At 38.0% G+C, this 25354-nt stretch overlaps 1 protein-coding gene across 6 annotated transcripts; it reads left to right on the plus strand.

Moving 5' to 3' along the window:
* Positions 1 to 539: 539 nt before the first annotated feature.
* On the plus strand, positions 540 to 24393 carry gabrz (gamma-aminobutyric acid type A receptor subunit zeta). 6 transcript variants are annotated; one of them, XM_053640206.1, is made up of 11 exons: positions 540 to 621; positions 1475 to 1633; positions 5861 to 5938; positions 12714 to 12814; positions 15628 to 15695; positions 16674 to 16891; positions 17186 to 17268; positions 20981 to 21118; positions 21198 to 21350; positions 21478 to 21671; positions 22788 to 24393. In XM_053640206.1, the coding sequence occupies exons 3-11, from the start codon at positions 5886 to 5888 to the stop codon at positions 23118 to 23120; spliced, it is 1341 nt and encodes a 446-aa protein (XP_053496181.1). In that variant the 5' UTR covers positions 540 to 621; positions 1475 to 1633; positions 5861 to 5885; the 3' UTR covers positions 23121 to 24393. The 6 variants fall into 6 exon arrangements, with proteins under 6 accessions (XP_053496181.1, XP_053496182.1, XP_053496183.1 ...); XM_053640207.1 differs by lacking the exon at positions 1475 to 1633 and having other exon boundaries at positions 570 to 621; XM_053640208.1 differs by lacking the exon at positions 1475 to 1633 and having other exon boundaries at positions 571 to 621; positions 5865 to 5938.
* Positions 24394 to 25354: the final 961 nt, after the last annotated feature.

Below are 25354 nucleotides of genomic sequence, written 5' to 3' on the forward strand. Positions count from 1 at the left end.
ATTGTCTGGAAAATGCAGTAATTAGAATTGTAATCGCATCCATTTTGTGTTATTTATGACTATATGATACTTTCCACCATTGCACACTGTTGCCATACGGCAAAAATTTACTTGAACTAATTCAAGCAATAAAACATTATTTGATGTAAATGTAATAATTCATGCAGTAGAGGGTTAACACATCTGTTTTAAGTGTATATATACTCTTTAGTATGGTAATATATAAGTGTTATTGTAGGATTATTCTGTCTATTCTGACTTTAGTGCTAATACAGTCGTGTTCTACGTATTGCATACTATTTACACATACTCTTTAGTAGGTTAGTATGCTGAGGACTCTCTGCGCGCGAGCCCATGCAGCGGACGCGGATTTCAACGCAAAACAAACGCGAGCTGTACTTTCTAAAAAGCGTGATTGCTCAGCTTTTATACAGACTTCAAGTTGTTTACTGTATTTTAAAAGAAAAGCAAGTGGAATGTTGCTTTAAAGAAAAAAAATTATATATTTATATAGTGTGTGACTGAAGCAACTGACGCACTGAGCCTGTACGTATGCGCGCTCTGTTATTCGCAGCGGCTCCTGTTCAGTTTGGACATGCACACGCGTGAACGACTTTAAATGTAAGTAGGAGGCTTATGCACGGCATTAAACCATGTGTTTCCATCAAAAATATATTCGTTTCAGGCTTAAAAGATAATTGATTGGTCTTTAACCCCTTAAAGCCTTTTGATAGTCTTATTAAGAAATAAATCTTGTTTCTACAATTCTGTTTCGGGTTCAGCAAACGGTTTCCACTGATCTCAAGTGCAATCAGAAATAAATGCATTTGACTAGTATTGTGATTTATTTCAGAGCTCTTTCATTATGTAACATTTTATGTAATGATGCAAACCTTCACGTGCGACTGCGTGCGTTTGCGCAAACGTGGCTCTGGATGTTTAAATGATTTCTTTTCCTCGGGTGACTTTTGGGAGTCTTTAACAGGTGTGAAGAGGAGACATCAGGTGCAGCAAAGAAAGTCTATAGGTTGATTTTAGCCGGAAAGTTTACAGCTTTCATGTAATATTTAGAGACTATCATTGTTCCTTAGGGCACCTGCCATCTCCCCGTTGGAAATGTGCTTTAAAAAAAAAACTTAAATATTTATATTTTGAAATTTTAATGTGGTTTTTACATGCTGGAAAAACCCAGCTGCCAAATTATAGGCCAAGCTAATCAACCTAGAGTATCTTTACCACCTGGTAAGTTATCTTCCAGCTTCCTTATTATTTACATTGATCAGTGTAAGTTGCCTGTGACCAGCCTGTGTTTTGGTCGCTGGTAACTGATCAAACTGTTTTTTATTTCTTCCAGCAGGGTAGATATAAGTTCTTTTTGGGGCCTGAAGTGTGTAAATAATTTCCAAGAATTGTTATGGTCAGTTAAAATGTAGTTAAATGTAGTTATAGGTCTAAAATTACATGATGTCGTAAGGTTGGAAGACAGAAGAATGAAGAACCCAAGCTCCACACTATACCCCGCTATTCTGGTGTTGGTAGAGAAACTGCGGATGCTCCTGAAATAATACCAGTGTCATCTGGTATGAGTCAGACCTTGGCTTTTGTCTTCTCTGCTTCAGGGTTGCATGAACAGGTAGAGCCATGTCTCCAAACCTAACACTTTTTATGTCTAAGACCTATTTTAACATATTTAACACAAGGCCCATAAATAACACAATTCATAGTTTTAATCCAGTTAATTTCCTAAAATTGACTGTACTGTGTTTGAGTTTAATTTGAGTTTACTTTGTAGGTTACTGAAACCAGTTGTTCTGCAAAGTTACATCAAAGAAACATAAACATTATGGATTGATAAGCTCTAAGTTTTTACTTGTAAAGAATCTTCTCAACAACTAGTTCGGCTGTTTGTTTGTTTTTTTAACTCTCAGACGTGGTTTCAGTACCATCAATAATTTAATATATTCCTGAGGGCACAAGTGAGTATACTATGAGGCATATCACTGCATGTAATAAACTGCAGTGGTAGTTAGATTTTTATATTTCAGGCATTCATGCTGACCTAGATTCTCAGCTTCTGTCTTTCACATTTTTATTGGCAGGCTTATGAAGTAAGCTCAGCAATAACATACAGAAAGGAAAGTTTGACAAAACAAAATAAAAGAGCATCTTTGTTTAAGGATGTTCGGAGTAACGGCACAGTTGTCAGTTTTACTTTTAATTAAACATGACAGATAGAAAGAGCGAAAAGGGTAGTACAGTGTGTCTGTGGGGCTACAAGGACATGGAGGACCAGTGGTGCTTCTTGGAAGCCAAGCTGAACTATTGTCTTGCCTTGGGGTAGCACTGATGTCACAAGGTCTAATTTCCCTCACGGACTGTTCCCTCAACTGTTACACTACATAAAAAGCACCCAGTTGTCCCCAACCTAGTGGCTGTATGAGAGAAACTGTGTTACATTATCAATGCCTTAGACTAGCTATGGAATTGAAAATGTAGGAACCATATTACATTTGGACCTGGGCACATAGCAGTGTCAAATCAGCATAGACCTTCATGTAACTGTTGGATAAGTACATAGCATACTCTTCAGGGGGACACTCAGGCTTATGGTCTGTCATGTATATTGAACTTGTAAGTTTTAAATATGTATCTTTAAAATCTATATGTGCCCTGTATTCAAATGATTTTCTGAACTTTGGGGGAACCTGAATTTATTGCCTGAAATGACAAATAACTCTGAAGTCAGACATGGACTATCTGCTTACCTGGGGCTCATTTGTATAAATCTTATGTGCCTTGGTAGAACATTTTGCACTGGATTTGTTAATGTCTCAGTTTTTTTTAAATCAGCTCCCTGCTGTCTCTGCACACTCCATGATGAAAAAAAGCTGGCAGGCAGTAAGAACTAGCAGTCTAAAAATAATAAATAATAGTACAAAAAAAATCTAATTAAAAACTCTGAAGTTAGCTATGAGGTGTTTATGGAAAGGCTTGGCAAGCAGAAAGTTTGACTCTGCTCGGAGGTATGTAGGAAAAGCAGTGCAGCTATGTTGCAGGGTGTGTATGCACAAATGTGAATGACTGGTATAAAATGTGTTATGTTAATACATAAGGTATAAGCTGTATTAGATGGTGTTGTACCAGTGTGTGTAATGTTTGTGAGTCTAAGACAGTATGATTTATGTAGTTCTAGTCACAATACCCTGGACTACTGACTAGTGTGTCTACGTTTGGGTGTATGTTTGTGTGTTTGTATTTAAAGCACCCCTGTTATGCTTTTTCAGATATTACCTTTCACGTAGTATGTTATAGAGCTGTTTGTGAATGTAAAAAGTCTGCAAAGTTTCAAAAATCAAAGCACACGACAAATGGGGTTATTGACCCTCAAAAGAAAGAACCGATTCTGAACAGCTGAAACGAGTCGTCAGTAATTCCAGACTTACTTCCTGTACTAACCTACGTAGGTTTGTAACAAAAAACCCCGCCTCTGGGGTTTTGTGTGTAAATGGCACACTTATATAGCACTTTTATCCAAAGCTGTGTCTCATTCACACACTCACTTTAGCAGAGCTGCCATACAAGGCGCTAACTTGCCATTGGGAGCAACTTAGAGTTCAGTGTCTTGCCCAAGGACACTTCGGCACGTGGAGTTATGTGGGCCGGGAATCAACCTGCCAACCCTATGATTAATGGACAACCCGCTCTACCATCTGAGCCACAACCGCCCTGAAATGAAGCAATCAAGATGTGATTGAAGTGTATTAACCATTTAGGAATTACATCCAAACATAAACTATATGGCCAAAAGAAAAATGTTATCTTGGTGACTTAGACCGTGGCATGGTTGTTGGTGCCAGACTGGTTGATTTGAGTATTTCAGTATACTGATCTCCTGGGATTTTCATGCACAACAGTCTCTGGAGGTTTACACGGAATGGTGTAAAAACAAAACAAAGCAAAAAAACATCCAGTGCAGGCAGAAATGCCTTGTTGATGAGAGAGGTCATAGGAGAATGGCCAGACTGGTTCAAGCTGACAGGAAGGCTACGGTAAAGTTTAAACTCTTCATGATCGTGGTGAGCAGAAAAGCATCTCCGAATGCACAAAACAAAAGCTACAACAGCAGACCAAGAACAGGAATCTGAGGATACAGTGGGCACAGGCTCAGCCAAATCGGACAGTTGAAATTGGAAGAAAGTCACCTAGACTTTTATCAATCTTCAAATGTCTAGTTTCACTGAGAATAGAACATCAGATTAATGACACCAAAGGAAATATTAAGGAAAGGTGATGAGAATTTTCCCATAGTAGAACATTTCTTCCCTTAACTGTCACATAAGACTTGAACCAGTCTAATACCGCAGCAGTAATTTAGTAACACAGTGATCAACAGTATCAGATTCTGTGCTTAGATTGAGTATACGCATGACTCTTGGAGAGCTGGAGTCGAATCTGCTTGTATGAGGCTGAAAAACAGACTGGAACACTTCATTCAGGCCTTCTAACTAAATATTTTGCATCTGTATAGCAACAAGCTCCTCCAAGACTTTAGATTAAAAGGTACCATAAAGACTGCTGATTAATTTTATATTTTGATATGTATATTTATACATTTTTATTTAAAAAAAATTAAATTAAAACAGTAAACAAAATACTAAATAAATAAATAAATAATACATTTGATCATCTTTGAAACAGTGCCTATTAATAAAGTTGATATACTTGACTGATCTTATTGAATATTTTAAGCAATTCTGTATTGCTTGACATCTGTAAAACAACTAAATATAGGGCTGTAGAAGAACTGGGGATTCAGTGTGGAATTTAAGTTAATCTCATTGATCTTTGTTTAAAATGAGAAAATTGAGAAAAACAACTTTCAGTGGAAGGAGTCAAATTAGGTTAATTTGGTCTAACTAGATGATTAATTGTAGGAAAACCATGCCATGGATTGTTATAGTTTTTATCAGTGATGTGTTGTAGTGTTTTGATCTTTGGCTTCTTTTTAAGTGTATATATTTGCTGATGCTCCTTGAAAGATTTTTGATGGATAGCTAAATTTGTTTCCACCCTTTTTGTTCTAAATGACAACACTCTGCTTTTGGTTGGTCAGTAAAAATCAGCAACAAGATCTATGTTGTGATCCTGATTGTATGTAGGACTTATTTACATTTTGAGTAACTGGGAGACCATCAATGAGTTCATGCAAATCTATAGCAATTCCCATGTCTTAATCTTGCAGTGTTGTCAGACATTAAATTACGGTGTAAATTAGAGCAGAAGCCCTAGCATAACACTGACATGATAAAAAGTACCTCATGTTTGGTTTATAGTTACTGTGTATAATACGTGCTTGATATTCTCTACAGAAAAAAAATTGAGCATGCGCCCACACTTTCCAGACACGAAAATAATAAATTTGTCCAAGGGTAGTGTAACTAAAGTGTTTGCAGTGCATGAGCAAAAAATTTTAAACATTTGGATACAAACAAACATTTTCATATTAGAGTAAAAGAAATGTGTCAGAGCAGAAGGAATGTCACTAATCTTTAAGCAGTAAAGTAACACCTTCCTGTTTAATCTATTTAAAGGATTGAGCCATTTAATCAACTAATCATCTAATTCATTTATTAGAGTTTAAAATCAAATTTGCTAATAAATGTCCTGTATAATTCCACTGTATGTAATCCAGCCATAGTTATGCTTAATAGAGCACTACTATAAAAACATCTTTTATAATACAGCCTCAAGTACCACTGAGGAAAAATTGGCCCATCAGACGCAATGCCATAGGATTTGACTAAAACTGCGTGATCATGTACTTTTACTCAAAATTCATTTTTTTCACTCTCTCTTTCAGATAGACGCTTGAGACTCCAGCAGCTATGTGTTCATGCAGCCCTCTGGGCTCTTTAGTCTTTCTTCTTCTCATTAGCAGGTAAGAAATTCTACTATGACCTTTTCTGTTTAATTCGAATAGTTTGCTTTTCAACCTTGTTATTGTACATGTATCATTCTAAAAATAAACAAACAACAAAAAAAATTTTCTTAGGCTTAAAAAAAAAAAAGACATCTGTTTACCAGTTTTGGTGTTTGGGTTGCAGATTTAAGCACTATGCGTCACACTGCAACCAGGAAACCGGAGGCAGATACCCATTTTTGTCAGCAAATTCTGCTGAAAGCTTACATGGTGACATACCCTCTAATTAGACAAGCAGAATATAGTTAACTTTTGGCAGTAAATGAAAGACTGGCTGCCATCTATATGTACAGTATACATTCAGGATTATATGGACCTGACAAAAGCTGTCGTGGTGGTAGGATGGAATTACAGCTAATCTGTGTAGACTTTTTGGGTGAGCTTGAATTTCTGTGCTGCAGTGTGAGTGTGTGTGGGTGCAGATGAAAATAACTGCCTTCATATAGTACCCCATCTCCTCTCTGCCTGTTCAGTGTTATCCTCCCATGCAGAGGTACAGTAACTAGAGCACTAACGTGATTACAGATAGCTCGGTATAGCTAGGATGAATTCATGTAGTTAAACTACAATGTGAGTTTAGGCAGATTCAGGTTAATAAGATATGGCTTATTACTTACTGGTCAGAGATACTTGGAGGATATGTGAAAGCAGGCTACTTGATTCTTGTCTGATCAAAAGTGGATCTGGCCCTGCTATGGTAGCTAAGGAAGCTCTGAAGCGTTTGCATTCTGTGAATGGCCCTTTTTTTCTCCCGAGTAGATCAAAGGGGATGTAGAGCGAGACAGAAGTGTCAGTCGGCTTCACCATATGTTCCTATTCACTCCTGTCTCTTCTCCCCACCCTGCCGTGATCTCCTGTAAAATAGGTAGGAATTTGAACTAGTGGGAGTAATTTTGTTGGCTGGCATATGGCTAAGGTGATTACAAAAGTTACAATCATCACACTAATATTTACATATCTTAATTTTCATCCAAGTTGGCTTGTTATAATTGGCAATTTGAAGACAACCAGGAAAAATAGTTTAGTGCCATGTGTAACACTGAGTAAATTAATTAAAGAAATACATCATTATTGGACTCATATCACAGTACAAAGACTACTCTTTTCATTCAAGCCCTATGACTGAGTATTTTGGAGTCAATCTGATTTATCTCAATGCTGATGTGTTTTATTGTTTTGTAAAATATTTTTTAAGAAATATTTTTTGTGATTTTTTTTCCAAATGTCAGTAGATATCAAATAATACGTGCTACTTTTAAAAAATATTATCTTTGAATAGCAGTACAATAAGAAGTACAAACAGATATCATTGATTTTTTTGGAAAGGTTTTAAATTTTTACTCAAAGGCAGCACAGGCTCCCTGACAGATTTTCAGAAGTCAGTAAGGGAGGGTGAAAGGTGCTGTCAAAGCATCGACAAGAGTAGAGTCTTTAGATCATAGAAAACCATTTCTTTTAAACAATTGTTTTGGGTTTTTTTTTTCTTTTTAATCATTTAAAAGCAAACCATTTTCATACATTACATTTTGATGTTTGCTAACTAAAAAAATATTCTCATTGCTGAGATTCAGTTAATATTTAACTATGGGATACTAATCAAAACAGATTGTACTTATTTCACTCTTGTACAGACAAATCATTGTGACACAGGGTGTCCCAGAGTCTCCATATATAGGGGAAATTAACACTTTTTAGCAAAATGGCCGGATCGAGAAGCTGTCGGAAGGTTGCGGTGGACATGCAATTACACGCGTAACACCAGATGTGTTAAAACAAGTTCATCATGAGTGGGAGAGACAACTCCGTATGTGTTTGCAAAGAAATGGCAATCATGTAGGGAATGTTTGGTAAATAAAGTTACAATTTGCTTGAATTTCCCCTATGTATGGATACTTGTGGGACACCCTGTATTTCCATTACTTCATACTTTAGGTGTAGACTAAATTGGCAGCGTAACACCATAAGCACATATAAATACTGTAGTACTAAGAATTCTAATGCACTGTGATAATGGAGCAAAAGGTAGTGTTAAACAAGGACAGGAATGTCAGTGCCACACCTCTACATCAGATAATCAATCATGGCCTAAGTATGGATAAAGCGTTAACATTGTAGATTGTTTTAGATTACTGAGATAATTTCCTCATACAGTATCTGTGCAGTAGGGGTGTTACAGAATACTTTATTTGGAATGAATAGATAATGTTCTAAACAGATACAAATACAGACATACAGATAATGTCTATTATCAGTGGTTTGCTCCAGTAGCCTGACCTGAACACTTCCTTACCGAGCTCAAAAATAAAACCACATTTCTACTGTATTTCTATACAAACTAGCCTGAAATTCATAAAAATAAAAAGTAAAAAACTTTTATTTTTAGAGCTACTGTGCTGTATAGCCCACGCAGACCACACACTCTGCACAGGACAGCTTATCTCTGCTGAGGTCTAACTAAACATTTATTTATCCATCCATTTTCTGTACCACTTATGCTTGCTGGGTCACTCTTAACCTGAAGCCTATCCCAGGGGGCATAGGGCACAGGGTGGGGGACACCCTGGATGGGGTGCCAATCTATCACAGGGCACAATCACACCCACATTCACACACTATGGACACTTTTGGACATGCTAATCAGCCTACGATGCATGTCTTTGAACGGGGGAGGAAACCAGAGTACCCAGAGGAAACCCCCGAAGCACAGGGAGAACATGCAGACACCCCCACACACACACATATAGGACTGTGGCGAGAATCAACCCTGGAAGTGTGAGGCAAATGTGCTGACCACTAAGCCACCGTGCCCCCCAACATTTATATAATTAAATTAAAATATTACTGTGTACATTCTTTCTGCATGTTTTTGTCATTCTTCAGTGTAATGACAATTGTATAGAATACAGATTGAGGTACAGATACAGATAATTGGAGCACTGTACAGATGCAAATGAAATGAGTGGCATTGTTTTATACTCCTACTGTGCAGGAATAGTCTACTGCCATTTTGAGACTTCCTTTTGTCTCAGTGGGGGATTTGCTGAAATGAGGCTGTGGCCTTGAGGTTCGCTGTTTGGAACACACATGCACTCTTTTGTGCTTTTTCTGTAGTGTGCTTCACAAATTCATCTGACACTGACTTTGGGGTAAATATAAATACATTATGTAAGTGTGAGAAAATTTCAAGTTGAAATAAACTTTATACAGTGTTTTGTTTGTTGCGCTTGTAAAAATAATTTTTTTATAAAAAATTTTTATTTGTGTGAAAAAAATCCTGACAAATTACTGTTATCTTATTAAATGTAAAATAGAATAAAATAAAATAAAACAACATGAACCTAAGCCTGATAACACAGCAGAAGGGAGTGGTAAACACAGTAAACAGTAATAAAAAATATAACAATACATTTTCAATATAATCTTTTTACAAATCACTTCTCTAATGTTTCTTGTGAAACCATAACCATGTTTTCTGACTGTCTTAGGAACACAACAGTGTTTTATATTACTATGTAAGTATAATTACCATTAAAGTAGTTTTAAAGTGTTATACAATTCAGACTCCAGGAAAAGATTGTTGTATGATGGTGGTATTTATAGGAAATACTATTTATGCCTTTGTTAGAGTGCCTCGGTATGTGAGCATGCACAAAAATGTATCCAGGTGATATTTACATTTACATTTATTCATTTAGCAGATGTTTTTATCCAAAGCGACTTACAAATGAGAAAATATTTATATATATATTTACTGCCCCTGGTGGCTATCTAGTGTTCCGTGTTGCTGGGGTGATACCAGGAAAGTGCATGTTGTGAAGCTTTCATTAGTTTTTAGAATAATGGTACTTAGGTCCAATCACAGGCTTATTTAAAGGGTTTCCAGGTAAAATATACATGCTAAAGTTACAAAACCTATCACCTTGATGGCACCACACCAGCCACAAGAAAAAAAAAACTTGTGTGTGTGTGTGTGTGTATATATATATATATATATATATATATATATATATATATATATATATATATATATATATATATATATATATATATATATTACACATATATATGTGTGTGTGTGTGTGTGTGTGTGTGTGTGTGTTTAACCTTTATTTCTGAGTGTAGAACCACACTTACATATTTAACTAGTGCTTTTTCATGTTATAATAATTTTATGTTCAAGTTGAAAAGAGGCTATTTTCATCTTAAAGATACAGCAAAGATAAAATTGATGAACTAGAAAACTGATTATGGGATTCACATATGATGGTGGTATAATCAGATTCGACTGTATACAGTTTTGCTAAATAAGGACCAATTACTATTCTTGGGATAACTACATAGCTAGAGCATAATAAGGAAGACAGAGTGCTTCTGTTTGGATAGTTAATGAGGATGTGCAGGGTAGTGGGGAGGGCTGATTTACTCTGAGGTAGGCAGACAGTTATATCTGACATGCACATATCTCAGCAGATAGTGAGAGAGAGAGAGAGAGAGAGAGAGAGAGCTGTTTAGAGAGTATTGCTGTCAGTAAGCTTCTGTGATGTTTTCCACATATGCCTTCATACTTGTGAGAAGCTTTTGCTTCCTGGAGAAGCAAAAGCTTTTCTTTTCATTCTAGAACTTTTATGAGATTTGTCCATTTTTTAAGCTAATCTCAGTGTTTTTTAATATGTAGCACTATGCTTTGAATGGTGTTCTAAAGCTATAAAACAGACTCTGAACCTGTGGCATCACCTGACCCCAATTTTATTCTTGAGTGCTGAACATAATCAGAAGACAGATTTATGTTCACACAGCCACAACATTCACACATTCTCCTCCTCTGCATCTCTTCATGCTGCATTTCAAAAATGTCAAAATCCATTGAATATTATCCTGCTGTAGTTTGCCAAATGATAACTGGGCTCCAATATTTATGTAGCTAGTAGGAAGTAATGTTCAGTATTGGGCTTGATATCATACAAAACTGGAACAACTAAAGATGATGGACATATGAAAATATTTATAAGCTGGTAACCCAAATGAACAGTGAAAATCAAATGCTATTGCCAATATACAATTTAAATAATGCACTTCATCAAAATCTTGCAGTATATTCACCCACTAATAATTTAAAGTGTTCAGGTTGTTAGTGAATTGTATCAAGTCTATTGTAATGTAATGTATTCTAGTTGAACTTAGCAAAAGAAATATTATTAATTTACTATATTGCACAAGAACATGAGGCAGCACCCTTGTATCAGTCTATCAGTCGATAATGATACACAGCAAAAGATACTTATACACACCATCTGCAGAGTGCAGGTAGAGAATTTCAGCACTCATCCGGTCGAGGAAAAAAAAAATAGAAGATTTGTTCAGAAGTTAAGTTATGGACACATTTAAGTGATCAGGGTATGTATTGTGTGTGGGGCTGCAACTAACGATTATTTTCATAATCAATTAGTTAGTATTTTTTGTTTATTTAAAATAAAATTCACAAACTGTGTGTTACAAATATAAACTTCAGACTAAAACTTTACACAACTGTTTGTCCAAAACAGAAAAGAACCCAATACACACACACACACACACACACACACACACACACACACACACACACACACCAGAATATATATTCTTAATTTAATAATGTAGTTTAATTCGGTGCTTTTTGTGCATACATAAAAATAATGCATAAATACTATTAAAAATATATATATTTTTTTATAGTATTGATGCATTATTTTTATGGATTCAGAAAAAGCACTGAATTAAACTACAGTCCTAAATTAATAATAAAAACTCACTTTCACTGCACCTTGTGGTTTCTGTTACTCACTGCCTTGAGACATATTGTTTTACTTGTGTATACTTTTGATCATAGTGTTTTAATTAGACATTACAGATCTTACTCGCGCTCGCACTGTGTATCAGCACGTCTACACTGCGCGTGATCAGCAACGCGGCCTCGTTACTAACACATCACTTCCGTTATAATAAACTACAGAATTTACTCTGCAAGCATGCAAATACAGCATATAATGACAATAAACTGGAATTAAACTAAAACTTTTAAGCATCTTGCACCAGTTTCCCCAAAAACTTGCACACAGTGGAGCATTTTGGATATAAACATAAGTTTGTCCTTGTGCATCAGTATGATTTCCACTGTGTTTAATATAAAATGGTCCCTGCCTTAGAAGACGCACACGTTCTTCCTCAGTCACGTGACGATTTCACCTTTGCCTGTTGGTGACTGAGGTTATGTTGGGAATAAAAGGTAACACTGACATAAACAGAAAACTGAAGAAAGTCATTGTCGGTGACTCTGGGTGTCTGCTAATGGTAGCGTGCGTATGACATCATGCGCCGTTGCCTAGGAAGTGGCTTATACTTCCGGTTAGTAAAAAAAAAAAATGCTAGTGTTATATTTGAGATGATATTACCTTTCTAAAATCCACACACTAGACAGTAGAATATATAACGCATAGTGTAAGTGTACAGTACTTAAATTGGGACAAAACTTTAGTATTTACTCTCCGGAGCGTGTTTTCGGAACAGAAGTAACGTAATGAGTAAATCTCCCCCGTGCCACGCGCAGACCAATTAATCGATAATGAGATTCGTTTACAACGATTTTCATAATCAATTATTATCGAGTTTATCGATTAGTTGTTGCAGCTCTAATTGTGTGCATTACACAATATGATGAAAAAGTGCATTAATGAGTGTTTTCATGTTCTGCTTCTAGGATCATACAGACTTCAAACTCCAGTGGTGAAGAGGTCCTACCTCCCACCATTCAGAAACTGATGCAGGGCTACAACAAGTACCTGAGGCCTTTATTCGGAAGTATGAGAGCCAACCACTTATTTTATACCCATACAATAAGTCAACATCAACAAACATTAAAAGTAATGTTTCATTTTCTCTAAAGGCTGCAGTTAGAGGTAAAAAATAGACAGTGGTGTGGTAGGGCTGCAGGTATCATGCAAGATGTTCTAGTATAGTAACACATGTATTTTGGAGCTCTATCTCAGATGTTCCCTTTCAGTGGTGAGCTTCACACTGTGGGAAACACCCTCACACGTGACCGATATCTGCAGTCTGTGTAAAATCACACCTATTAATAGGCCTGCCGTGGTCAGGTGACGTGGCATTTCACACGTCGTGTAATTAAATTAGGGCCTGTAAACCATGTCATCAGCTTTATTATCTTCAGCAAAGTACAGCATGTTGGCTTTTTGTGTGAATGCTCCTAAAAACTCTTCACTTCCTCTCTATTAAAAAAAAAAAAATATATATCTCTTTACTTTTCTGTCCCTTTGGAAAAAAAGGAAAAGTATGATTCAGGGAGAGTTCAAGAAGAGAATTCACTTCCTTTCTCCTGTTTATTACGGGGGAGGGCAGGGACACTTTCTGTGTGAAGTGTATAGGAGTGGGCCGCGCTATGGCGCGGTACCACTCTGGCTCTCTCACTTCTCAGCCAACGCAGGATGGTTTTCGGAACCTCAGGACTCTGGGCCGACCGCTGTCAAAGCAGCCAGCCAGCTCAGATTCTGGGGGTCCCGTCTGGATCTGGAGGGGGAATCGGAGATAAGCACTGCCCTGTCTCTCCCTTTTTCCGGCTTTACCATCCAAGCCGTGTAAGACCACCTTTGCATTGGTTGGAGAAGTCTATGCGGCAGCGGGTCTTGCTTGTGGGTCTCAGCATACAATGAGAGTGTGGCAGGCCTACCAGGCAGACCTGTTGAACTGTGAGGAAGGCACAGAAGGTGAGTATGGTGGCCTGCCTCCCCCTGCTGAAAGCCAGGGGGACTGGGCGGCCACAGTCGAAGCCTGCTAATAGGCCTGATTTAAAATGATAATCAGTGCCAAAAATACAAAAAGAAGCGGTCCTGAGGGGCCACAGAGGGAGGTATTGGGGATGAGAGGTTGTTAGGGCAGTTAGCCCTGAAGTATTATTCTAGGGCTCCCCTAGCCGGTGTGCTAAATTACACTGATAACTGGTTAATTCTAGTGTGGTCCAGGAAGTTGGCGATTCAATGCTGAGATGTTGTTCTCACCCACGTGAGGAGCTTGGGGCTCAGGTTGAACCTCAAGTTGCTTCTCCAGTCAAGAGTGACTTTTCTAGGGGTTATATGGTATTCGAATATGATGATGGCGTGTCTATCCCCAAGATGTGTAGGGCAATCCTATCAACATTGAACAAGATAATGTTAGGTCTGGGCATCCCCACCAGTCTCTATGTAGACTGTTGGGGCTTATGGCAGCAGCAGCCAAAGTCATACCGTTGGCCCATTGCACATGAGACCGTTCAGTGGTGGCTGAAAGTCGGGGGTTTCATCCGAGGACGAAAGCCCTGAGAGTAATCAATGTTATGCGGCGATGCCTATGTGCTCTGAGAAGTTGGAGGTGTCTCCAGTTTATAGCCTTGGGTCACACTCTATGCGGGGCAGACATCCTGTTGAGGCTGAGGCCTGGGGATTTGAGGCTCCAACCACAAGTGGGTGAGTCCATATGGTAGAGGTTCGGCCGAGCAGAAGTGGACATGTTTGCTTCCTAGGAGACAACATGCTGCCTGCTGTGCTTTGCCCTCACTCCTCCTGCACCAAAAAAAAAACAAAAAAAAAAAGGTCAGGGCTGGACACCATTGTACACACGTGGCCGAGGTCATGTCTATACGCCTTTTCCCCGATTGATCTGCTCCCATAGGCTCTAGCCAGAGTTCGCCAAGATTGTGCTGCCAGTAGCACCAGATTGGCCAGCTTGAATTTGGTTCTCGGAGATAATATCTCTGCTGGACGGCACTTCATGGGAGATTCCCATTCACAGGGATCTATTGTCTCAAGCCAGGGGGTTGATTTATCACCCTCGGCCAGAACTACTGAAACTGTGAGTCTGGCCCCTGAGGGGCATCAGCTCATAGATACCGGTCTCTCAACCAAGGTTGTAGACACCATGTTAAATGCTAGAGCACCATCCCACGAGAAAATTGTATATATTCAAGTTACAACTTTTTTCTCATGGTGTGAGGAACACCAGTGAGACCCAGTAAACTGCACAATGGCTTCAGTCCCGGAGTTCTTACAAGAACGTTTCTCAGCATGGTTGGCTCCTTCTAAAATTAGGGTGTACGTCGCTGCTATTTTGGCCAGCCACTCCCCTATTGATGGAGCCTCTGTGACAGGCCATACCCTCAGTATGACGGAGTGAGTATACTCGGTCCCACAGCCTGAAGCTCACGCAACGTTGAGTTCCCTTTTGAAAGGGAAAGTCTGGGTTACGCATGTAACCCTGTTCCCTGAGAAGGGAACGAGACATTGCGTAGCTTTGTCATACAGGGGCATGCCTGTGAATCACGTCTTCGCTTCAGATAATAGAGGCTGATGCTATGGTTTACAGGTGCTGCTTCATAGTCATGCGATACACTAAATGCCACGTCACCTGACCATGGCAGGCCGATAAATAGGCGTGATTTTACACAGACTTCAGATACTGGTCACGCATGAGGGCCCTTCCCACAGTGTGAAGCTCACACAACGTCTCATTACCTTCTCAGGGAACAGGGTTACATGCGTAACCCAGACATTCTGTTTAGCCTGCTTTTAATTCTAATAATTCTACTGCTCTGTTTTATACTGTGTTGTGGGTGTCTACTGCAGATGGTCCTGTTACTGTTGGCATGAGTCTGGACATTGCCAGCATTGATACTATATCAGAGATCAACATGGTAAGATGCTAACAGGTTGAAAAGTTGCAGCTTCTCTGTGAAGGCAAAATAATACATACAGCTGAATTTATCTTAGTGTATGGTTCAGTTTGGTTAATGTATATACACTGTATGGCCAAAGGTTTGAGGAAACCTGATCATCAGACCCATATGGGGACCTTCCCCAAACTGTTGCCACAAAGTTGGAAGCACACGACTGTCTACAATGTATTTGAATGCTGTAGCATTAAGATTTCCCTTCACTGGAACTAAGGGGCCCAAACATGTTCCAGCATGACATTGTCCCTGTGCGCAAAGTGAGAACTTGGGTGACTTGCACAAAACCCTGACCTCAACCCCACTAAACAACTTTGGGGTCAATTGGAACACTAGCTACACCCCAGGCTTCTTCGCCTGACCACACTAATGCTCTTGTGGCTGAATATGCAAATCCCCAAAAGGCACGCTCCAATATCTAGTGGAAAGCCTTCCCAGAAGAGTGGAGGTTATTATAACAGCAAAGGGAGACTAAATCTGGTATGGAATATTCAAGAAGCAAAATATGGGTGTGATGGTCAAGTGTCCACAAACCTTTGGCCATATAGTGTATGTATTAAAGTATGTTTATGCATGTGTGAGGATAGTTATAATTTGAGGGAACATTCAAAATGACTTAAAGCCAAAATATCTTAGTTATGGAAGTTACACCAGAATTACATTAAATGGGTTTACCCTAATTATAGCCATTGATCACAATTATGACACACTGGTTAGCACTAGTATGAAGATTTTTGATTAGTTTAAGTGTGTATCCAGTCTTTTCATGTTCTGCTAGTGTTTTAAAACTTCTACAGTACATCACAGTCTTTAGGGATCTGGAGTTCCCTATAAAAGCATAATTTAGATGTATAAATACATCATGATTTACAAAACCCTCATAATGGCAGTATTACAGGAATGTGTGTGTGTGTGTGTATTTGAATTTGCGGTCCTGTTTAGGACTACACAGCAACTATCTTCTTGCGGCAGCGCTGGACAGATGAGCGTCTGTGCTTTGATGGCAATAAGAGCCTGAGTTTGGATGGCAGGCTGGTGGAGCTTCTCTGGGTTCCTGACACGTTCATTGTGGACTCCAAAAAATCCTTTCTGCATGACATCACTGTGGAGAACAGACTCATCAGGATATTCCCAAATGGCACCGTGCTTTATGCCCTGAGGTTCTCATCTGCTTCTCATAGTGTCTCAGGCTGGAAGGGGTGTTAGGTCCATCTTAGACACCCTGCTACTGTATAAAAGATGAAGTTTTAGAAGGGCAGTGAGTAAGGTTAAGGGTAGGAGGAAACAGCTGAGGCAGAAACTTTGTACTTTATGACATCAGTAGTTGGCATTCAGGATTATGCTGAAACGTGAAATATTTTAGGGGACTGTCATGATGCTCATAACCAGCTCAAAACCTGCAGTTCTCTCCCTCTCTTTGTCTTATCTCTGTCTCGCATTCTATTTGGCTGCAGAATCACCACCACAGTCGCCTGCAGTATGGACCTGACCAAGTATCCCATGGATAAACAAACATGCACACTTCAGCTAGAAAGCTGTAAGTCATAAATGTCAAATGTTTACCCAAAAACTGGCCAACAATTCTCCAACTGGTTTGAGATTATATGAAAAGAAAATATATTAATAAAAATTTAAAACATAATAAAAACAAAAAGTGGTAGGCCATCATTCTAAGAAGTAAGCTCCTGTTAAATGAATATTAAAGATGCATCATGTTAATCTACAGTGAGAGGCTTCTCCCAACACTACTTACACTAAGCTTTAACTACAGCCCAACAATAAACTTTGTATTCAAGCATTAACCTCCAGAATTATTGGCACCCTCGAGAAAACAAGCACAAATGCACTGTATAAAATAAAGTTTAAACACATTCAAGATCAAATTAAGATTTTCAATTGGAGAAACTTTTTATCATTCTTCTAGTTTCAGCCTGAGATGCTCTATGGGCCATTAGAGAAGCTATTGTAGATCATAATTATTAATTATTTTCTGGTCACAAGATTCAGAGGTTGGATTTGAGATGATAGATCAGAATTGCATATGCATTTCCTGATGTTTGTATTTAAATGTTTTAAACAACTTAGAATATGGCAAATTTGGTGGCAGACCACCCAATTTTTAGATGAGAAAAGGTATTGGAAAAGATAGTTTTCAAGTTGGTGACCCACTGACATCACCAAACTTTTCTATTCTTTTTTGTGTGTTACTTTTCCAGGCTTGTATCACAGCTTCTTTCCGTTGTTGCTTGTCTTGGGAGGCCAATCTGGCCTTCCAATTCTTACTGTTGATGAGTGGTTTGCATCTTGTACTATGACCTCTATATTTCTGCTCTTGAAATCTTCTTCGAACGGTGGATTGTGATACCTTCACCTCTGCCCTGTGGAGTTTGTTGGTGATGTCACTGAATGTTGTTTCAGTTTTTTTCTTTACAGCTCTCACAGTGTTTCTGTCTGCAACTGTGTTCAGTGTCTGGTTGTTAGTACACTAGTGGTTTCTTTCTTTTTCAGGATATTCCAAATAGTTGTATTGGCTATGCTCACTGCTTGTGCAATGACTCAGTTAGATTTCACCTCTTTTCTCAGCTTCATAATGGCTTGCTTTTTTCCAATAGGCAGCTCTCTGGTCTTGTCATGTTGGTTGATTTTTCCTGTTTAACAACAAATGCAGTCTTCACAAATCAAGAGTAGATGTTCAGCGCTATTAATTATTTAAACAGTTAATCTAACAGGGCGCAACTGAGCAACAAGAAACACCTGTCAGTCACATGATCCAATCTTTTTGATCACTTGAAAAATGGGTGGTTTCAAACAAAAAGTGCTCTAAGTTGTTTAACACATCTAGATATACAGTGCCCTCCACTAATATTGGCACCCTTGGTAAATATGAGAAAAGAAGGCTGTGAAAAATTGTCTTTATTGTTTAAACTTTTGATCTTTTGTTTAAAAAAAAATCACAAAAAATACTCTGCTCTCATGGATATCAAACAATTGCAAACACAACACAGGTTTATCAAAAAAAAAATGGTTAAATATGGGTTTGCAACAATTATTGGCACCCCTATGAATTCATATGAGACAAATATAATTGAAGTATATTCACATTGATATTTAAAAAATTTTTAGCACACCTGGGTGACTAGGAACAGGAAATTGTTCAGGCATGACTTCCAGTTTCACAGGGGTATAAATATGAGGTAACACATATGCCAAATTCCTTTAGTCATTCATAACAATGGGTTAGACCATATAATATAGCTGTGATGTGCAGCAAAAGGTTGTTGAGCTTCACAAAATGGGAAGTGGCTATAGGAAAATAGCACAAGCATCGAAAATGCCTATTTCCACCTTCAGGGCAATAATTAATAAGTACCAGTCCACTGGAAATGTTACAAATCAAACTGGATTTGGACGTGTGTCTGTATTGTCTCAACGCACTGTGAAGAGGATGGTTCGAATGGCCAAAAAAATTCCAAGGATCACAGCTGGAGAATTGCAGAAGTTGGTTGCATCTTGGGATCAGAAAGTCTCCAAAACTACAATCCAAAGTCACCTACATCACCACAACTTTGGAAGGGTTTCAAGAAAAACGCCTCTACTCTTATCCAAAAAGAAACTCAAGAGTTTCCACTTTGCCAGACACTACTAGAATTTCAAATGGGATCATGTTTTACGGTCAGATGAAACCAAAATAGAGATTTTTGGCAGTAAACACCAGAGATGGTTGTGGTGCACACAGAGAGGTAGCCATATGGAAAAGAACCTCATGCCCACGGTTAAATATGGTAGTGGCTCTTTAATGTTTTGGGCTGTTTTTTCTGCCAGAGGACCTGGACATTTTGTTAGGATACATAACACCCTGCCTCTGCCAGAAAGCTTAAAATGGGCCGTGGTTGGATCTTCCAGCAGGACAATGATCCAAAACACATTAAAATCAACACAAAAATGGTTTACTGACCACAAAATCGAGGTGCCGCCATGGCCATCCCAGTCTCCTGATTTGAAACCCATAGAAAACATGTGGGTGAACTGAGGAGGAGAGTCCACCATTGTGGACCTCGAAATTTGAAGGATCTGGAGAGATTCTGTATGGAGGAATGGTCTCAGATCCCTTGCCATGTATTCTCCAACCTCATCAGGCATTATAGGAGAAGAATGAGAGCTGTTATCTTGGCAAAGGGAGGTAGCACAAAGTCTTGATTAAGTCGGGTGCCAATAATTGTTGCACAACTATATTTAACAAAGATATTTTTTGGATAAACCTGTGTTTGCAGTTGTTTGATATCCTTGAGAGCAGAGTATTTTTGTGAATTCTTTGAACAAAATATCAAAAGGTTAAACAATAGACAATTTTTCAGAGCCTTCATTGCTCATATTTATCAAGGGTGCCATTATTAGCGGAGGGCACTGTAAATATCACAAAACAAAATCTGAAATTCTGATCTATCGTCTCATATTCATATTTTGATCTCAAACCCAAATGTCTTCATAGTATAGCAAAAACAAAAGCCAATTTTGCCAATTCCTGACTGTATGCCAGGAGGCACAGTGCAAAACATAACTTGATGCAGCTTCAAAATGCACTTGTGATGCATCTGAAATTAATATTTGTTCATTATAAGGCTGTAGTTCATTATGCAAAGTGCACCTGGAGCTGCTTACTAAATGTGCTCTCCATGAGGGGATATTACCAGTTTGCTGTATATTCTGCACTGGGCTTATGCAACTCATTTCCCAAACATTTGATAGCAGCTAGTTTGGTAGAGGTGATCAACAAGCAGAACTGTTCTGAAACGTCAAGCTAAGGTCAATGCTAAGGTTACTTTACTCTTAAGGAGACAAATAATGCGTGCATCATTTCTTGTAAAAAAAAAATGTCTTGGTCTTGGGGGACTATGCAAAAAAAACTGCACTGCAGAGAATTAATAAATTACTGAAAAAATGTTTATGTGCAAAAAAGGGTCATACAATTAATCCATATCTTTGATATCTTATGTGAGTGCACGCTTTGGGTGGACTAGCAGTTACACAGATTGATGAGTACACTTGCTGTGAATTCCTGTTATTGGTGAAATTTATATAATATTATTGTTTCACAAATGTCTGTAACCTATAACATTCTCATTAAAGTTGATTGTTCTCATCTTGGTAGATTGCCAATAATATAAAACATTGCTGGTTGCATATCTATCTTTCAGCACTAGGTTTATGAGATGATACTTTTTTTTCTAACTTATACATCCTTCCAACAGGGGGTTATAATGTGAAAGATGTGGTGTTTCATTGGACACGTGGCAACCTGTCAGTTAGTGGTCTTGATACCCTTCAGCTGGCCCAGTACACACTAGAGGACTACTATACCTCAGAGTCTGAAGCTGTGTATGAGACAGGTATGTACCTATTATCCCACTAAAAAACAGCTTGCGCATTTACAATGCACACTGTATTGATTACATCACTTCCTTTTAGGCAGGTACCCAAAGCTGATCTTCCACTTTCAGCTGAGGCGAAGCATCCTTTACTTCATCCTGGAGACATATGTGCCATCTAGTGCCCTGGTGGTTTTGTCTTGGGTCTCTTTCTGGATCAGTCAGTCCTCTGTCCCTGCTCGCATTTGCATAGGTATGGACAAAATAATCCTGTCTGCAATTTATTTAATTTGGCTAAGAATGTCAGATATATAGTTACAGTATATCTCCTTCCAGTTTACTATAGTGTATATTTTCCAATAATGTTTTTCCATCTAAAGGGGTAACAACAGTCCTGACAATGACCACTCTGATGATGGGTGCACGCACTTCTCTGCCCAATGCTAACTGCTTCATTAAAGCCATTGATGTGTACCTGGGCATATGCTTCAGCTTCATCTTTGGTGCCCTCATAGAGTATGCTGTGGCCCATTTCTGTACTTTACACCAACCAAATGCTGCCAATGCATATATGGTAAGACTTTATCTTCCTAAGTGACTTTATATTGGGGTCTATTATTGTGGTCATGGCATAAGCATAAAAATAATCCGTAAGGTTGTTGTGTTATATATTTTGTTGCTATTTGTACAGACGGTAATCTGGTGAAGATTGGTGTGAATGTAGTGGGGTTAGTATTAATATAATAACAAAAGGTGTGGTTAAGTCATGTCCAATAAAATCATCTCTTCTCATTTCCCTGTAAAACAATGTGTCCTGGCTTTTTATTCTGTTGATATTATCCACTAATTTAAGTGAAACTAATAGGAAAGGCAATTACACTTAAGAAAAAAGAATTAAGTCTGAACCCACCTATGGATCCTGGGTGTTTAAAGGGTTAATTATATGATTTTCCATAAGTATTCCACCAACTTACATCCAGCTGTATTTCATTCATCAATCTAGTAGCTTATTTGCTGTGGATAAAATAATGAATTCAGTTGTGGTTAATACCAGCCACCTAATATTCAAGTAAGGTGGTAAATTGTAAATATAGCCCCAGAAGCATCTTGTAAGAAATGGGACTTAAAAAACAAACTTTTAAGTTTCAGAGTCAGGGAAATACAACTTCAGCATTGTGTTTGCAACAATATGTTCCAAACATGTTGAATTTTGGACCAGAGTTGGTTTGAAAATATGACTGAGCCAGCAGATTTAGAATGGCACACCCTCTGATGCAACCCTACTGTACATCATTGCTGAGAGATTCATTCTGGGCCAAGAAAATAGCAACTCTCTAAAAAAAAAATGAGGATTTTTTTTTATTATTATTTAATATATTAAGCCCATGCCTGCATATAAATAGTGCACAGTATTACTTGTTTTCTTCATGTTGTTCATTTTCTTGTTTTCAGCATCATCCTCATCACCATCTTTACAATAGAATGATGATGATAAATATGATTATTCTATTAACATTTCCATTGACATCATCATCATCATCATCATGGACTGTCTGTATCATCTAAGCTACACTGAAAACTGACCTGTGTCAATGCCCTTTCATTATGTTTAAAAAAGTTCCCAACTCCCCACTTACTTACTTGCATTATATCTACTGAACTCTTCCATGTCTCTTCCATTGGTTGTCAGTATGGACAGGAAATGCAGGAACGTGAGGATGAGATGAATGGGATTGTCACATCAATCGGCAGCCAGGCTTTACGGGTACGCAAAAGGGAGGAGATGCTGTCCCGTGCTGGCAACACTAGCAGCCCCACTCGTAGTGACACTAAAGAGGAGAAGTCTTCTCAGCCCAAGAGCGGCTGCACCAAGTCTCTGTCACTTCTGCGTCGCATTGTGTGCTTCCTGAACTGTTGCCATGTGGAAAACCCACACTACATTGACAACTACTCACGTCTGACCTTCCCGCTCTCCTTCATCTTCATTAATCTGCTCTACTGGACCTACTACCTGTACTTTTAGTGTATGTGTGTTTTTATGAGTGTGAAGGTTTCATATCTCTGCACTATGTCACAGCATTTTGGGGATTTAATACACTTTTCTCTTAGCATGTTTTTGCAGATACTACATGTGACACATGCATGTAGTATGTAACTTTTACTCATTTTGTCCTACAGGATGTGTTTGTTTGGACTGGCCATGGTTGTAACAGAGTTTAGAAGAGTGTTGATTCCTGAAAGTGTGTTTATGTGAGAAATAATAATAAAAACATGATGGAATATTTTATATTCTAAATATATTAAAGCAGGACCAGTGATGTAATAATGAATAGCAAGACCAAAGATTTAATGCATTTTTAATATCCATGAACACAAAAATATTTCAGTGCATGTTATTACATGTTACGCAGGTAGCATTATATGGATGATTTCAGTTATTGTTATTTGAACAGTCAATGTCATTGAGTTTTGTGATTATAAATTGCTGCCTTCAAGAAAAAAAATCACCAAGTGATTTTATGATTTTTAGTTTGAGGATCTGCATTTTCCCTCAACTCTACAACTTAAGCATGACAATTAATCTATGACATTACTGCAGTGTGGTTTTTCAGTGTCAGTGACATGACTGTTTAACATTATATTCTTCTACTGAACAAACCAACATGATCAGGCAAATTTCAAAAGTGAAATGAAACTTGAAGCAGTTGAAAGTTATTATTGATATTAGTATAATATTACATACATATTGGATAGCAGAAATAGCTGCATTGTGGTGGGTTTTATTTTGTGTACACATTTAACTATATTTATTATAAGCATCCCTCAAACTTGGTGTATGTTCTGTAGAGAGTTGCAGGCTTATGATAGTTTATCACTATCTTTTCTTACATTGATCTTTGGATAGAAGCCTTTTTTATTAACTGCACAGAATATTCAATTGTTTTACAGATACCATGTCTTCCTACTGTACTGAATTTTGAACCACAAAGGCATTATTTATTAGCAACAGTTTCTTCTTCTTATTATTATTATTATTATGGTCTTTACATATGTTTTGCAAGTTAATTATTTCCAGTCATGCATGCATCTTGTGTAGTGGAAAATAGCCATGTGGCTCCAGTATGTTTTTCATGCATGGGAGATTATGATGCATCAATTCCCACAGCAGCTTGTGAGGAAGGTTGCATGGTGTGGCTGTGGGAGGTTTTTACAATAAACTAGATCGTAATTGTATCTGCAGTTACAGTGTTTTAAGTTATTTTAAATAATGAATAATAAATCACTGGCGAAACCTTTTCAAGTACTTCTCAGTTAATTTATTCAACAGTCTGAGCATATTTTCATGCTTCTAAGTGGTTGATGCTTAGTGAAACCAGTCCAGTTATTGTATTTCTTTTATTTCCTCAGCTTTTGGCTTAGGATTCAGTACCAAACCACCAAACTACTGTGTGCCATGAGCATTTTCCTAGAGAGGTGATTTTATTGATGTGGAACTATGAAAAATAACAGTCTGGGTTATAACCTGTACGATTTAGTCAAACCCCAAATATCACTGTGAACAACACATTTATCAATACTGATTGCAGCTCCTCTGTTACTGGTAAGATTAAATACAACAAAGTATAAAATATAACAAAGTATACACTAATAAAATGTATATATTTATATATTTATATTAGTTCTTTAATTGTCCATCTGAGGAAACCGTATTCCAAACCCTTAAAGAACCATTTAAGAACCCCCTTTTAAAGTGTACCTTTTGCACCATTTAATGTTTTTTACTACTACTATTATTATGTGAAGCCATGTCACACTGTAGGAGCTCAGTTGTCATTAATGTGAGACTTTACAATAGTCGAGACGCGAAAAAGAAGACACAAGAAGACTCATACGGAGTAGGAGAAGCCACATTACAGGACTTCTGACACTGACAGAATTTAATTGGAGGAAACATTTGATCGGAATGGCCATTAATAGGCAGTCGGAGAACGCGTCAAACTAGCGATCAAAGACTACAGAGTTTGGCCTAGGTTTATAGGAATCTTTTAGGATTCTCAAAATTTGTCTCAGACGACCAAATCATGGCCAAAATTGTACAGTGTGAAACTGGCTTTAGGCATCTTGCATTACAGATATTGCAGTTTATTGCTCTGGCCACATCTGCAGTCCTCATGCCTCCCTGCAGCAGGCCTATGGCATGTTCACGCAGGTGACCAGGAACCCTAGGCATCTTTCTTCTGGTGTTTTTCAGAGTCA

This window comes from Ictalurus furcatus, chromosome 13 (assembly GCF_023375685.1).
Source record: "Ictalurus furcatus strain D&B chromosome 13, Billie_1.0, whole genome shotgun sequence".
Taxonomy (NCBI): Eukaryota; Metazoa; Chordata; class Actinopteri; order Siluriformes; family Ictaluridae; genus Ictalurus; species Ictalurus furcatus.

What these genes read in the sequence shown, in the direction of transcription:
- gabrz (XM_053640206.1), top strand. Translation starts at nt 5,886, where the DNA reads ATGTGTTCATGCAGCCCTCTGGGCTCTTTAGTCTTTCTTCTTCTCATT. An exon ending in TTTCTTCTTCTCATTAGCAG is followed by an intron (nt 5,939 to 12,713) that starts GTAAGAAATTCT and finishes TTCTGCTTCTAG; the next exon opens with GATCATACAGACTTCAAACT. An exon ending in ACCGTGCTTTATGCCCTGAG is followed by an intron (nt 16,892 to 17,185) that starts GTTCTCATCTGC and finishes ATTTGGCTGCAG; the next exon opens with AATCACCACCACAGTCGCCT.